Raw genomic sequence first — 16,779 nt, forward strand, 5'->3', positions numbered from 1 at the left:
CCTCCGCCCCGCGGTTTATCACAACGACGCTCACCATGGGCCGAGATACGGATCTTATTTCACAAGTATCCTAATTCTTGTCAACGTAGATCCCCCCCTACAGTCGTTGAAGATTGTTTTCTGTGGTCGGAGGGGATCCTGGTGAAGATCAATCAATGGGATTCACATCTCCGCGCAGTCCATTCATGTCGACTACAGAAAAATGGAACAATCGCCACTCCGATGAGTAACGTAAACCTTTACTCAAACGCCGTACGATGCATCTATTTTAGACATAAATAGGTGTGAGCGGAAAGACACAATCAAATAAATTGATATAATTAACGGAGGCTCTTGATTAAGGACAAATGGAATTGCCTTCCCCTGCAATCCGTTTTCTCGATCGACTACTTTTGCCCTACAAACAATGGGCAGCTGCCACGCTCATTAATAATTGAGTATGTTTCGGCCAGTGCTTGGAAAACACTGCTTTCGTAGAAATGTGTCTGTAAGATACATTTTCATTTAATTTCTTTATTCTCAACATGCATTACCTCAGACATATACATTTTCTTCGTCAAATTACTCCAAAGACTTATCGCCGTACCGATTGTAATTTATAATAACAATCAGTGAAATCCTCTGTTAGTTTAATTGATATTTAAATCTACCCATATGTTATGTGAATTGATCACAGTAATTGCACTGCAAATAAATACACAGCATAACGCATCTAATAAAAGTACAGTACGGTAAAACTGACAGTTGGCAAATTGTAGGCCAGACATCAGGCCCTGTGGTTCCACTGTGGACAATACAAAGTCCACCATTCAAAACTGGCAAAAATAGAAAAGTTTGATCAATCAATCATCCTTATTAATTAGAGTACTATATAAATATACTAAATCTATTCCATACTGATGGATCTTGGGCATCTCCTGAGCTCATCTCTTGCGCTGGCGCGCTTGGTTCTTGGGGGACAGCAGGTTCTCGTCCGTCGCTCCGAGGTCTCCGTGTGGGAATAGGAACCCGCGCCGCATCCCCCTCCTCTTCTTCCAGCGCTCAGCCTCCCGGCTCTTCCTGCTCCGGGCCCCTTCCACGGCCTTCACTCCGCAGCCCTCCTCCTCCCCCTGCCTCCTCCTCTTCAGAGGCAGGTGTGGCGGGGGAACCTGGCGTTGGTGGGAGGGGGGCTTCCTGCCGTCGCCCCCCAGCCCCGCCCTGCCTGCTCCATGCGGGCCTCCCTCTCTCCTGGCCTCAGTCTGCCTTCGGAGCTTCTTCAGCTCCTGGCGTTCCTGCTGTCGTTCCGCCTTCACCCTCCTGCTCTCCCTGGGCTGGCCCCTCAGGCGCTCCCTCCTCCCCGGGGCGGCCCGGCTCTGGGCGGGCCGGTGGTGAGACTCTCCCACCCTGGTGGGTTTTCCGTAGTGCAGGTGCTCCGATAGCGGCAGCGACAGTGTGTCCCGGAGCTCTGTGGACAGGCGTTACAATGAGTATCAGTTCAACCTGACCTCCCGTTGGATTGGTTTCTCACAAGTTTCATTCATTTAAATAATGTTATTATGAATAACACCTTTCAAACTAAATGAATTGCACCATGTAATCTTAACGTGATAATGAGAATAAACGTCAATGTCGTGCATGTGGATGATCTGTGTTGATCACTTGGTATCATGGTGCTACCAATTAACTAAGTAACTGTCCCCAGGGCCTGGGGCCCGGGCTGCAGCCTCACCTCGGGCCCTCCTCTGCTCCCGGGCAGAAGGTTGGCCCCCCTCCCCCCCCACGTCGTAGCGGCAGACGTATGGCACTGACGGGAACGTCCCGCTCCTCATCCTCCTCTTCACACACTCCTACCAGAGGGACACACACCATGAGTCACACACAGGGACGGCAGGAGGAAGAGGGTGAGACAGGTCCACAGGGCCACAGCCCAGAGGGTGAGCCAGGCCACAGCCCAGAGGATGAGACAGGTCCAAAGGCCAGAGGGTGAGCCAGGCCACGGGCCACAGCCCAGGGCCCGGTTTCCCGATAACGTTCTCTCTTAGTGCGCGACGAAGACTCCTACGTTTAGACTTATCAAAGTCGTTTACCTCTATGGGCGTTCCCGAACGCTCTCTTAGGAGTCTTCTTTAGGGAACACTCCTTACGTCGTTCGTAAACAGCGCTGTCCAGAAAGAACGTGCTGAAATCAATTGCTCAGAGTTTGAGAGTTGATCAAGTTTCCGTTTCAAGTGCAGGTGCATGGCAGCATTCTAAAAAATATTGCAGTCATTGCGAATAAAACATTGCTGAATATCCTTCTAGTAGGCTTAAACATTTATTTAACCATGGGCGAACATAGCATAGCCTACACTGATTTATAAATATATATATATATAGAAAAATAGACATTTTGAAATAATAGATTATTATATAATACTGTTTATGCTGATACTGCTTTGCTTTTTGTTACCTGTAGGGGTCTGTGTGCGGGCTTTGCGCACCGCCCGGCCAGTGTGTGTTTGTCAGGTGAAGTCTTCCGACAGTTTTGATTTGTAAATAAATACAATATTTTTTTGAAGTTGCAAGTTTTTGAAATTATTGAAAGCGAGCCGAGCTGACCTCGCCTTGCTGTACCCACAGCCCAAACAAAGAACAGCCGAGACAACATCCTTAATTCAAACATGCCGTTTCACTTGGCCTCAATTGGCTACGGATGTGAACTGTTTCCCGAAACCTTCTTAAAGCCTTCTTAACTACGTCATTCGTAACCTCTTCTTCGCGTGTTTCCCGAAACGTTCTTTGCCAAGAATCTCTTTCATAGGTTGTTTGTTGGTAAGGTTGGTCTGAAGCGCTCGTAGAACCTTCTTTGCTATACCGTAGTGATGGTTCAGCTCCTGACTCTATTTGCCGCCACTGTACCTTTTAGAGATACCTGTTGCGCATGGAACTGCCACATTGAGAGTAGCCGCGTTTACATGGACACTTCTGATCCGATTCGATTTGTAATCGGAATAGATCTATTCCTTCATATCATGCAATCCGAATGTAGGCCTACTGTATATATGGCATTCACAAAAGTGGTAAGCGTACGTCCGCAGTCTCTCACGCACAACCGTTATGTTGATCTGGATTTATAGGATATATGTAAGGGATAATGTTGTAGGACGCCGGTCATTATCGGGAAAATAAGCCCTGACAGGGTGAACCGGACCCCGACGCGAAGCGGAGGTGTGTTGTTTCGCCCTGAAGGGTATTATTTTCGATAATGACGGCGACGCTGTATACATTATCCCACTTATTACACGGCTCCTTGCCAAAACGAAACAATTTCTTCACACAGCCCATCTTTTTACAATTAGGCTACCATTCGTAGTGTTGATCAGCAGAGAAATAGTCTGCCATAGACGTTGACGTCGCTTAGCAACCGGACACGCTGGGGTTGATAAGTTACCGGACTACTTAAAGTGGTGTTAAAGTGGAAAGGAAGCAATCAAATAAAACGTGTCTATAGCACTAGTTAAATATTTCAATATACCATAAATACAAATAAAGTCGGAAATATGACCCGTATTTATATAAAGTCGGAAATATGACCCGTATATATATATAGTGTGGCAACCCGTCTCAGTCACAGCGCCCCTGGAGGCCAAGGGGGCAGGTTGTGGAGGCGGTGTACCACCGATTCTCCACAGATGGCGCCAGTAAGAACATTGGGGCCAATTAATGAAATGCGGAGCACCTGAGGAGCAGGTGTGGAAGCATGCTTTAAAAAGCATGCTTCCACACTCATTCAGGGCTCTCCTGGTTCGCGTGTGCGGAGAGACCAGTCTCATGGGTGATGGGATTCCACCCGGAGGAAAAAGACTGTTGATTCCTCCAAAGCTGAGTTTTATGTTTGGTTTGATAGATTTATAATTTACTATTGAATAAAAGTGCAATTTTGGCTCCAAGTAATCTCCAGTTCGTGTGCTTATTGGAAGGAGGCGGCTTACACACCAAGCCGGGTTGCCACATATGGTGGAGGATGCGGGCAGCTCGACCAATCTACGGACCATCTTTTAAGTAAACGCCGACTTCCAATGGAGGCAGCTCGACCAAGTTACCATTTTTCCTTTTCAATGGATGAACGAACCCCGATGCAGAGCCCCACCAGAGCTGCAGCTGCCACCCAGAGAGAAAATGAACTCCAACTCCTCCGAGAGGCAGTCCAACGGCTCGAGCAGGGGCCCACGTTCAACAAGCAGATCCAGGAAAGGCCCGAGGAGAAGTGCACCCTGAACAAGGAGATCCAGGACCTCAAGGACATGCTGGAGGTTAAGGAGCGGAAGGTCAATGACCTACAGAACGGGATGGAGAACCTGCAGGAACAGCTTCGGGACAAGGAGAAGCAGATGGGCAGCCTGAAAGGGAGGATCAAGTCGCTGCAGGCGGACACCTCCAACACAGACAGCACCCTCACCAGGTTGGTGGAATCCGTAGCTGAGAAGGAGCATATCATCCAGCGGCTGAAGGAACAAAGGTTCCAGGATGACCAGGGGAAAGGTGAGGAGCTGGTGGCCAGCAGGACTATGCTGGAGAAGATGAAGGTGGAGCACAAGATGGCCCTGGAGGAGACTGCCGCCAGACACGAGGCCCAAAGCATGGACTGGTTGCGGGAGAGGGAGGCACTGAAGGCCCAGCTGTTGGGTTTGATGAAGGAGCTGGAAGAGAACCGGCAGGTCGCCCAACAGCTGAGCTTCAACGTCGGTCCCCAGCCCCAGCCAATTGAGACTCGTCAGGACAGACGGGGAACAGCGCCACCTGGACGGGCAGCCCAGCCGAGGCGACGTTTCCGAAAGGTGGAGAGGCGGGATCGCATCCGTCAGTTCCAAGAGAGGGAGGACCGGGAGCACCTGATCCGGAAGAGGAACTGGCTGGAGGTAGAGAAGCGGCGTCTGGACGCCGAATGCATGGAGCTGCAGTTCCTGGAGCGTGAGCGGCAGCGCATCCGGTTTGAGCGCCGGCGTGAGCGGTACGGGCGGGAGCGGGTTGAGCTGCGCCGGCAGCAGGAGCAGCTACACTTTGGGCAGGACTACCGCTCCGGCAAGAGGTCCTACAGGTTCCAGGGGGGACACTGGCCGGGGCGGACCAACGCCAACACCCTATCCAGCCACGACCCGGGTTGCTGGTCAGTCAGAGGTGCCCCGAGCCTTCATCAAAGTGTGGAGAAGTGTGGCAACCCGTCTCAGTCACAGCGCCCCTGGAGGCCAAGGGGGCAGGTTGTGGAGGCGGTGTACCACCGATTCTCCACAGATGGCGCCAGTCAGAACATTGGGGCCAATTAATGAAATGCGGAGCACCTGAGGAGCAGGTGTGGAAGCATGCTTTAAAAAGCATGCTTCCACACTCATTCAGGGCTCTCCTGGTTCGCGTGTGGGGAGAGACCAGTCTCATGGGTGATGGGATTCCACCCGGAGGAAAAAGACTGTTGATTCCTCCAAAGCTGAGTCTTATGTTTGGTTTGATAGATTTATAATTTACTATTGAATTAAAGTGCAATTTTGGCGGGCATTATCCCGCTAATACCACGGTCACTTACCAACGGTGACCAAATTAAGACCATTAATTTATATTTTCATGCGTTTTACAATCCGAATATAAAGTTTTCCACAAAACATACATTTGTTTGCCTGGTTACGCCTGAGGGTCTGACTAATACCCGGAACCACCATTACACGCCCGTTGGGTTCTCATGCAACGGAAACGTTGTTCACTCCTCCAGTAATTAGGACGGGCCATAGCTACGACTTTAGAACGGGAGGTAGTGGGAGGTATTATAGTCCGCTCAGCTTTGTTTTGTTTCCCGTTGCTATGGTTACTACTATTTTAGAGACGATACGCCAGCTAGCGTATTAATTGAGAACGGTAAACAGACAATTTGACGGAACTACTTGTCCAGGTGTCCGTACATCAGGAGTTAATGCACACCCTGCATCCAATCAGAATCGAGTATTCCCGCAGACCGTGGTATAAATATATATATATATATATGGAGGAGATAATGTGGAGGAGATAATGACTGACATCTCCCGGCTCTGCCCGTCCACAGGATATTGTTTACAGCTATGAAAAGTAGTACACGGGTGCAGCAGCTGGGCTACCACGCTGCCTTACAGTTCGTTCATTTCATGATATATGTAATTGTCGTGCCATTTGGGTGTGCACATGAATATGCGAAAATAGTGCAACCGACGGTGTTTGCAAATGGATTATTTCCGAAATCAATGGATTATTTTGGCGATGGATTAGAAATGATCAAGAGCATGGAGTGAGGTAGTCTGCAAACAAGACAATCTTCAAACAGTGAGTGTACTAATTTCTCTGTTTCTCTAGTACTAAAAGCTAAGTTTACCTCTCGTTCCTCTGCCTGGCAAGCGCGTTTCTGCGCTGTTTCTCTGCGCATAAGAGCAGCGCCCGGGTCCGATTTGACAGGTCTGTCCGTGTCTCCAGCACTATAGCCACTAAAATTAAAAATTGTTGGCACAGCATCTGGCTTCAGGCGATTGGTGGGACGGCAAAAGCTCCCTCTTCAATGTAAACAGCCTCTATAAAGTGGTCGCTACATACTCTCTGCCCTGATCCCATTCGGGGGCTGAGCGGTTCAATGCAGCTAACCATCTTCGGAGCAGTTTAGGCTTCTTGACAGGAATGACATGGAAATGAACTATTTTACCGCTCTTTTACCTGATAATATTTATTTGAACAGCCAGGGGCAATACAAAATGACCCCCCTGTTCTTCTTCCAAGATTTGACATGTTTATTTGAAAGCGCTAACCATTCTGATGACGTAGCGCCTGCATTTTTAAAACATGGCCGCGCCCTAGTTGCTGCTATATTTAAAAATGTATTTCAGGGGAAACGGATGTTATTTGGTGATTTTCCATCGTTCGAATACCTTAGTGCTGTATTGAAATGCTCCCCCAGAGTTCTCCTATTAATTATTTACAGGCCACCCACATATTCTGCAAATTTTTTCGATGAATTCACAGAATTATTGTCCAGCATCTCCACAGAATTTGACTGTCTAGTTATAACTGGTGACTTCAATTTTCATACTGATGATTTGAATGACAAGTGTGCAAAAAAACTTTTTACCATTTTGGACACATTTGAACTGTCTCAACATGTGAAAGAGGCTACTCATTGTAAGGGGCACACTCTAGACCTGGTTATCACAAAGGGCCTCAATGTTTCTGATCTCTCTGTGACTGATCCTTCCTTGTCTGACCACTTTTGTGTTTTCTTTAACATATCTTTTATTCCCGACATACAGACAAAATCAAACACTGTCAAAAAACGGTATATCAATGAGGATTCTAATGTACTTTTTAAAAAGGCCATCTCCTTGCTACCACCTCTAAACCCATGTTCTGCTGATGATCTTGTAGAAAACTTTAATTTGAAAATTTTGAAAGTCATAGATGTCATTGCACCTTATAAGGTTAAAACGATTTCTGGAAAGCAAAAGGCACCCTGGAGAAAAGCTGCTTCTGTAACAGCACAGAAAAAGGAATGCAGGAAGGTTGAACGCATCTGGCGTAAAACAAAACTTCATATTCACCATGATATCTATAAAGAGAGCCTCTGTGCCTACAATTTAGACTTAAAAAATGCTAGAGAAACATTTTTCTCCAATATCATTAAAACCAACACTAATAATGCAAAAACCCTATTTGCAACTGTTGACAGACTGACCAACCCCCCAACAGAAATTCCACCTGATCTCCATTCCACGCAGAAATGCAATGAGTTTGCAGCTTTTTATATTGATAAATTTGAAGGTATCAGACGCGCCATCAATATCTCCACGTCAAACAAAAATGTTGGACTACCACCCTGTTCAGGCAAAAATTACGTGGCAAGGATGGCATGCTTTAATGTTATAGACTCTCAAAATCTTGTGGAAACTGTGACACAACTAAAGCCATCCACCTGTTGCCTTGATACTATACCTACCAACCTCTTTAAGAATGTTTTCGACTGCCTAGCAGTAGACATATTGCAGATAGTTAACAACTCTCTCCAGTCAGGCAAGTTCCCAAAAGCTTTGAAAACTGCAGTTATTAAACCCCTTATAAAAAAGCGGATCCTAGATGCCTCTATTATTAACAACTACAGACCAATATCAAATCTACCCATCATAAGTAAAATCATTGAGAAAGTTGTCCTCCAGCAACTAAATCACTTCCTGGCATCAACTGGTTGCTATGACACCTTCCAATCAGGATTTCGACCCCTGCACAGCACTGAGACCGCCCTTATTAAAGTTGTAAACGACATCCGTCTTAACACACTCTGGCAAAACCTCAATACTAATGCTACTTGACCTCAGTGCTGCATTCGACACTGTAGACCATACATTACTTCTGGAAAGGTTAGAAAACTGGGTGGGGCTTTCAGGCACTGTCTTAAATTGGTTCAGGTCCTACCTACAAAATAGGAACTACTTTGTTTCCATTGGCGACTTTGTATCAGAATCAACCAACGTGACATGTGGAATCCCACAAGGTTCGATCTTAGGACCCTCTTTATTCAACATCTACATGCTCCCACTAGGGCAAATCATGCAAAATAACAATATTGACCATCATTGCTATGCTGATGACACGCAAATCTATGTATCGCTATCACCAAATGACTATCGGCCCATAGATCTGCTGTGCCAGTGCATTGAGCAAGTGAAGGAATGGATGTGCCGAAATTTCCTTCAACTAAATGAGGACAAAACAGAGATAATTGTATTTGGTTCTAAAACGGAAAGGCTTAAAGTAACCCAACACCTTCACTCTCTGTCCCTGAAAACCTCAATCAAAGCCAGAAATCTAGGGGTTATCATGGATTCAGATTTACATTTTGTCAGTCACATCAAATCAGTTACAAAATCGGCATATTATCACCTTAAAAATATAGCAAGACTTAGAGGGCTCATGTCCACCGAAGACTTACAAAAACTTGTACATGCCTTTATCACTAGTAAGCTTGATTACTGCAATGGTCTCCTCACAGGTCTCCCAAAACAAACTCTGAGGAAGCTTCAGCTTGTTCAGAATGCTGCTGCTAGTGTTCTAACAAAGACCAAAAAATTTGATCATATTACACCAATTCTGAAATCGTTACATTGGCTTCCTGTAGGTCAGAGAATTGATTTTAAAATCATGTTGCTAACCTATAAATCCCTACATGGTTTAGGCCCAAAATACTTAACTGATATGCTTCCACTACATCAGCCTTCTAGACCACTAAGATCCTCTGAGACCAATCTGTTAATTATCCCCAGAGTAAACACAAAACATGGGAAAGCAGGATTTAGTTACTATGCAACAAATAGCTGGAATAAACTCCCAGAGGATTTAAGACTTGCCCCAACTCTGAGCACCTTTAAAACAAGACTGAAGACTTTTATGTATGCTATAGCTTTCTGCTAAAATCTTAAATACATTGCACTTTCTAAAAAGCTTTTTTAACTTTGCCTTTATTTTCTATTTTAATACTAAAATGCCTTTTTCTATTCTACCCATTTCTTTGCATACGTTTTTCTTTTACTTATCTATTATTTTATTTTATTGTATGACAATGTTTATATGTGAAGCACTTTGAGTCTGCCTTGTGTATGAAAAGTGCTATATAAATAAAGTTGCCTTGCCTAGTTGCGAAAGTCGTTATCAACATGTCATTTTCCAGTGAAACTACTTGATGGTTTAATGAAAATCCATGTATTTTCAAAAATTAAAAAGCAACCAAAAAATGGTCACAGTTCTCATTGCTTCATTTCCACTTTAAGAAAGACGTGAATCAGCATCATCAAAAATCCACTTTCCTTGACAGCGGTCTAGTTCGGTATGCATAAAAGTAGTGACGGACCAATTGCGAACTACTGCAACTGCTGATGCCATCTCTCTAAGTTAATAAGTAGCTACACCCAACCCATTCCAATCGGAATAATTGTATACATGTCGATTATAGCAGACTATACCACCTCTTCTATTCCGCATGGAATTATATTCAGATCAGAGAACTGTATTCCGATTGAGGCGTATATATGATTTATTCAGATTGAGCGATGGCATCAGCAGCTGCATTAGTTTGCAATTGCTCCGTCGGTGCACACCGAACTTGACGGCTGTCAAGGAAAGTGGATTTTTTGCCTGATTAACGTCTTTGTTATCGCTCTGCAAGTAGTACGGTCACTTATCAACCCCAGCATGTCCGGTTGCTAAGCGACGTCAACGTCTTTGGCGGACTAACACTACTTTCTCTGCGGATTAACACTAAGAATGGTAATTTAAAAAAGACACACCGTGTGCAGATAATGTTTCATTTTGGCAAGGAGCCTTGTAATAAGCGGGATAATGTATAGAACGTTGCCGGTCATTATCGAAAATAATACCCTTCAGGGCGAAGCAAGACACCTTCGTTTCGCGTCGGGGTCCGGTTCGCTCTATCGGGGCTTATTTTCCCGATAAGGACCAGCGTTCTGAACATTATCCCTTACATTTATTATGTAAGCCAAGACCAACATAACAGTTGTGCGCAAGAGACATACGAACGTACGCTTACCACTTTTGAAAATACCATACATACAGTACATTCGGATTGCATGACAGGAAAAGATCTATTCCGATTAGAAATCTAATAGGATCAGAAATTTCCAAGTAAACGCGGCTAGTGAAATTTCCTCAAATTTGTCACGCCCGGCTAATATAGGCTCAATAAACTTTGAAAAATGTAGCTTTCATTTCAAAATGTCTATTTTCCTAAATAATCAACAAGTCAGACACCCCTTAAATAAATAAGTTAAATAAATGTTTAGGCATACTAGAAGGATTTCAAGCAATGTTTTATGCGCAAAGACTGCAATATTTTTTAGAACGCTGTCATGCACATGAAATGGAAACTCGATCTCTGAGCAATCGATTTAAGCACGTTCTTTCTGGACAGCGCCATTTACGGACGACGTAAGGAGTTTTTTCTGAGAAGACTCCTAAGAGACTGTTCGGGAACCACGCCTATAGAGGTACACAACTTTGATAGGTCTAAACGTAGGCAACCTGGTCTCACAGGAAACAGGAATTTCCGTGATGACGCTGCTGATCCGTGAAATTAATTAATTAATAATAGGGTGCATTGTACTATCTGCGCACCCCTGCTGTAGCTCTCGCGCTCTCTGTCTCTCTCTCTCTTTCTCTCTCTCTCTCACGCGTTCCTTCCATGGCCGATGTTCTCTCGGGGGTAACACTCCACTTTGACCTGCAGTGGGTCTGCTGCTAATTGGTCGGAATATGGTCGGAATGAAGCGGCCACCGATTCTTGACACTAGACTGACACACGCTACCACTCGCTCGTACACTCACTCGCTGACTTCACTCACACATGCACTGCCATTCTCGCGCACACACATACGCTACTCTCGTAACACTGCTATCCTGCATGTCTATCTTTTTATTATGTGCTTGTGTGTTTCCAGCAATTATTTTCTTCATCAATGACTTAAATCCATTGGTGAAACACAACACTGCCAATGTGGCAGTTCCACCCGCAACGGGGATTTCTAAAGGGTACAGTGGCGGCGACTAACGTCAGAAGCTGAAACATCACTTGTAGAACCTAAGAAGGTTCTACAAGCGCTTCAGACAAATCTTACCAACGAACGACGTACGTAAGAGATTCGTAGCAAAGAACGTTTCGGGAAACACGCAAGATGTTAAGGTAGAACTTAAAGTAGAGTTTACGAATGACGTAGCGTTAAGAAGGCTCTAAGAAGGTTTCGGGAAACCGGGCCCAGAGGGTGAGCCAGGCCACAGGCCAGAGGGTGAGCCAGGCCACAGGCAAGAGGGTGAGCCAGGCCACAGAGTGAGACAGGTCCGCAGGCCAGAGGGTGAGACAGGTCTACTTCCTGAGCTAAGACACACACACACACACACACACACACACACACACACACACACACACACACACACACACACACACACACACACACACACACACACACACACACACACACACACACACACACACACACACTCTGGAAGGTTACTTACGTAGCCGTAATGGCCGCTCCGTGAGCAGTTGTAGCAGTGAGCAGAGAGGACCGTGTCTTGAGAAGCGCAGCCCATCTCTGGCTTGAGCGGGGCCTCAGCGCTGACCTACACATACAATGTATTCACTCAATATCCATGATGTCCAACAGGGATGAGTTTCTGATCAGCAGTGATAGAGGGTCTGACTGACCAGGGCCAAGGAGGTACCGCCCCTCCTGGCCAGATTCAGACCGTTTGACCATTAGAGATATATCAGAGGAACAAACTCACTGTGGAATGGAACTGTCTCCATGTATCCGGGCAGGCCTACAAAGCATAACAATAACTGATATTAACACACATCCTACAAAGTACAAAGGAAGACGTTCGACCAGCAGCGCAGTTAATGTGAAGACTGTTAACACACAAACCCAGCAGCTCAGTGTCCTCATCGACTGAAGCGGACAGACTGATGTTGAGGCACAGAGACACACGAGAATACCAAAGAAAGGGCAGCCAATAAGAGAACTCCGTTCAGACGTACATCGGCCAGGTGTCCGGACATCCCACAGCGCAGACAGTGCTGGTCCCACACAGGGCGCTGTGGGCAGGGTGCGTGGCCGTGTGGGGGCAGACTGCAGCTGGGGCAGTGGCGGCGGGGGCAACTTCGGTGGCGGTGGCCCTGCATGCCGCACAGCGAGCAGGCAGCCCGTCGCTGAGTGGAGGACGGAGGGGTACAGTGTTGAATGGTTTGGTTTGTTAAAGACCACCGATGAGTGGAGGAGGGAGGGGTACAGTGTTGAATGGTTTGGCTTATTCAAAACTCATATTTTATTGAAGTCTGTGAATAAATGTGGTTATTATTAGTTAAAATTAATTTTCACATACACCTATAAATGCATATCATAATACAGTTTTCAAAATATACTTATGTTGCCTTATAGTTTAAAGTGTACAAGAGTTAATCTTTTGGAGGGGTGTGTGTGTGTGCGTGTGCGTGTGTGTGTGTGTGTGTGTATATTTCAGCAGCTTTCTTTGGTTCATTGGTACCTGCTGAACCTTGAGATGTGTTTTAGACCCGTTTTTCTCTATAATGTAAAACCAGCCCATACTTGCATTTTGTATCTGAAATGTTATTTAATCCAATAAATGCAAAGGATAGGTAAAGTTGACCACCATGTATGAGTATGGAATAATGCGTCCTTGTTGCTGTGTGCTTGTCAGGGCGTGTCCTCACCTTGTGGCGGGGGCAGGCCCGGGCCAGGTGTCCCCTCTGGTTGCACTGGCGACAGGTGACTGCGCGTTTAGGGGCAGAGTAGTATCTCAGTACCGGCCGGTCGGTCCCAGACTAGAGGATTTGTCCAATCATCCACCAAAAAAACAGAAAAATATATATTTCTTGAATGTTATTTGCAATTATAATCAAAAATTATAAAATGATCTGTAACTATGAATTAATCATGAATAATAAAATTGGATTAAAACAACTTTTCATAAAATTTTACACACAAGCGCCTATTAACAAAATTAAGGCTACCTTATCTCTTTCCAGAACAGCCCAGGAATGCTCGTCAGATTTCGGACATTCGACTACAATGGAAAGTAAAAAACGAAAACAATATTTTTCAGAATTGAGTGCCCTCTATGCCATATCTATTATCCATACCCAATTGAAATATGCCAGAATGGTTTATGTTTGGTACTAATTTAGAACTCTGATAATAAACTATCAAAATGTATTATTAGCCTAGCAGCCGACCTAAAGTGAATAATAATAGTTATAGGTCTACATTTTAATATTGTTGTCTACTTGTTAACTCTAACAATAGACTTAACTTAGAATGGGGTGAGCTCCATAACCCCATTGTTTTTTTATTTAAGTTTAGAACCTCTAAGGTGATCCCTGCCTTGAGATCAAACATCAAACTCAAGCTATTCTACAGTAGAAAGGGAAGTTGAATACAATGGGAAGTCCTGTAAGCATGGAAAAAATAAAGAGAAAGTATAAATGTTGTCTGTGAGCCAGAGCTAAGTTACTATGTTGAAAGCAGATGCGTGTCGTTGAAAAGTAGGCAGGTGAGTGTTGAGGAAATTGGACCCAGGACCTTTTGGACGGGAACCAATACTGGCTGGCCTGGTTTCCTGTTTGGGAGTAGAGCTATTCTTTGCAGATTGCAGAAGTTTGTAACAACCATATTGAGTCTTTCCATGTGTGTAGGGTTAGGATAAGAGAGATCCTACTGCACATAGAGAGCACCATTGTCTCTAGAACTTGGAAAGAGATGCCGTACACACAAACAAGATGTTATGAACAACAGGTGAAACGGGAATGTGTGACGGCTTTCTCTGACAGGATGGAATCGTGCCAAGTGAAGCAACTCTTTAACTCATTAAAAAGCTCCCATGGCACCAATATGTCTTTACGTTACAAACATCTTAATCTGTAGTTTGAATATGCATTATTGTGAGTCAAGTGGTTCCTTTAATGTTAAAACAGTGACACTTGAATGTTTAGTATTTTGATTTTCCATACCAAGATTAAGATTTATTATACTACATTCGAATCATAATATTCCACCACCCCCCTACTAGATCAAAAATCTGTCAATCCCAATCACAAAAGCTCAATGACTGCATGTTATTAGTGTGAATGGAAGCCTAATGAATAAGATAATGAGTTATGTCTGGCTGCCTCACCATCAGATCCGTCGGAGCTGCTGCCTCTCCAGTAGCCGACGTTGAGCTGGATGTCTCCATCCCCCTCCTGAGCCGCTCCTCCAAGGACCATCCAGTCCTCAACGGGCTCGTCAGGAGAGTCACGCTCCAGGTCTTCATCTGTGATTTGGTCTAGATCAGAGGTGAGGCTCTTTCCCGAGTCACCAGGACCCGTGGAGAGGGGGAAGGCCAGGACCAAGGGGGGGGATCGCTCCCATGGGTTCCTTTGGGTCTTTTTGGAGCTGTAGGCCTGAGGGTTAAAACTGAACTCCAATTCACTTTCCGAGTCCTCAAAATAAAACTGCACATCTGGGCCTTTCAAATCTGTATCTCTAGTTCCGTTTAGTCCAGAGCAGTCCATCCTTCAGCAGTAATATAATATATGATGTATTGCATTCAGTGAAATAGCGCCATCAAACGACCATTCACGGTTGTCCAAAGACCATATCATTTAGAACAGGGTTGTCCTCCGAAATATATGATATGAAAAAGTAAAGTCAACGTGGGACAAATAAAGAGAAACAATCCCGTACTTGACTCACTATCTACATAAGATACACAGAGATGAGGTTAGCATCAGAGCACTCAGTCCTTCACCGGAGAGCTGTTCAACATTAATAACATTTAGCAGCTAAAGGTAACTCAGTGGTGAAGACCAGCGACGGAAAATCTACTATTTTAAACGTATTAAGGTTTCCAGAAATCGGAGAGGGTTAATGGAGTTATGGATTCGAAGATGAATGACTGTTGCTAATAGCATAGCATAAGAAACATGAAGGGTTTGGATGGTAAGGCTCAATCAAACAGAACCTTCACGGAGTTTCCAAAAAGAAACAAAAACGGATGGACCACCATAACGAAGCCCTTGTAATTGCACTTTTTGTTTTTTTTCGTTTAATACTTTTTGGTCGTATCTATCCGATGTTTGGAAGTATACATTTAACTCAAAAGTGTGTTAAGATATAGATGACCACACAACAGAATTAGTTATTTTGGTTTCATCGTTTGGTTTTGCTAACTACAAATATAGGGGAAACGCTCGGGTAGCTAAGTTACCCCAGTTCTTCTGCTTATGTCTGCATAATAAACTCACCAGCACTCACTTGTTGTCTCTACCAAGACTTAATTGTTTGAATTACGACAAAGTACAAAGGAAAACTAAACTTGGTCTCAGGCCAACTGAAATGTGAGCCACAGCCTTAATGGTTGGGTATGGGATTTGGGAAACGCCAGCTGATTTTGAAAATACACAACTCGAATGGTCCTACCAAGAGTGATAGATCTCTCTCTTGGCTCTGATCCTACCCCCTCTCCTTCAACGCTGACTCGGACTCCACCCATTCCAAGAACATGGACGCGCAATCATGCACGAGCGCGAACACAGATGCGCGAGAGCGAGTCAGGCTAGCTAGGTTGGAGTTTAGTGTTGTCTTGTAGTGCTAGGTCCAAAGGTGGATTAGCTAGTTAGCTAGCTCCAGTAGCTACCGCAGAATAACAACAAACAGAAGCTTGCTCTGGGTCACGAGCTTTGAGTACATGCAGGGCCGTCGTAAAGGGGTGAAAGGGGATGACGATTCTAGGGGCCCACAGCCCAGGGGGGGCCCATGGCAATAAAATAATAATTAAAAAAAAAAGTAACTACCAGCCCATAGTACTAGGCCCCCCCCCCGTCAACAATTGCTCCTTCCAACTCCCCCCCCCCCCCCGTCAACAATTCAGCGCAGGGGGGCCCATCAGTACCTCCTGTATAGGGGCCCAGGATTTGTAGCAACGGCCCTGAGTACCTGCACGAAGGGGTCACGCGCGGGGGGAGGGGGGGTGCAGTACGACCGTTTGATTGACGTATAATTACTGTCCAATGCCACTCGGTGGTTCTGGAAATCATTGGCTGGAGTTTTTCGAGCCCTGCCCGTTCCACAGATAATTTACATGTTTAATTTTCATGTCAGTACTTCTAACTCAGTGGCTGTAAGTGGGTTATGAAAAGGATTTCAAGTAATTTTGCAAAAATTGCCAAAAAAGAGAATTCCATCCCAACCTTTAATGTAT

General features: G+C 45.1%; 1 protein-coding gene across 1 annotated transcript; it reads right to left on the reverse strand.

The window, feature by feature from the left end:
- Window positions 1-496: 496 nt before the first annotated feature.
- LOC130390589 (zinc finger CCHC domain-containing protein 7-like) lies at window positions 497-16,151 on the reverse strand. The gene is made up of 8 exons (XM_056600633.1): window positions 14,713-16,151; window positions 13,553-13,605; window positions 13,253-13,363; window positions 12,560-12,730; window positions 12,307-12,342; window positions 12,037-12,141; window positions 1,709-1,826; window positions 497-1,444 (listed from the first exon to the last, which is right to left on the reverse strand). The coding sequence occupies exons 1-8, from the start codon at window positions 15,089-15,091 to the stop codon at window positions 924-926; spliced, it is 1,494 nt and encodes a 497-aa protein (XP_056456608.1). The 5' UTR covers window positions 15,092-16,151; the 3' UTR covers window positions 497-923.
- Window positions 16,152-16,779: the final 628 nt, after the last annotated feature.

Source organism: Gadus chalcogrammus, chromosome 10 (genome assembly GCF_026213295.1).
Source record: "Gadus chalcogrammus isolate NIFS_2021 chromosome 10, NIFS_Gcha_1.0, whole genome shotgun sequence".
Lineage (NCBI taxonomy): Eukaryota > Metazoa > Chordata > Actinopteri > Gadiformes > Gadidae > Gadus > Gadus chalcogrammus.

Coding starts and splice junctions, on each gene's coding strand:
- LOC130390589 (XM_056600633.1), bottom strand. CDS start 15,091: ATGGACTGCTCTGGACTAAACGGAACTAGAGATACAGATTTGAAAGGC. Junction 12,142..12,306: donor GGAGACAGTTCCATTCCACA/GTGAGTTTGTTC, acceptor TTGTATGTGTAG/GTCAGCGCTGAGGCCCCGCT. Junction 1,445..1,708: donor GGAGCAGAGGAGGGCCCGAG/GTGAGGCTGCAG, acceptor GCCTGTCCACAG/AGCTCCGGGACACACTGTCG.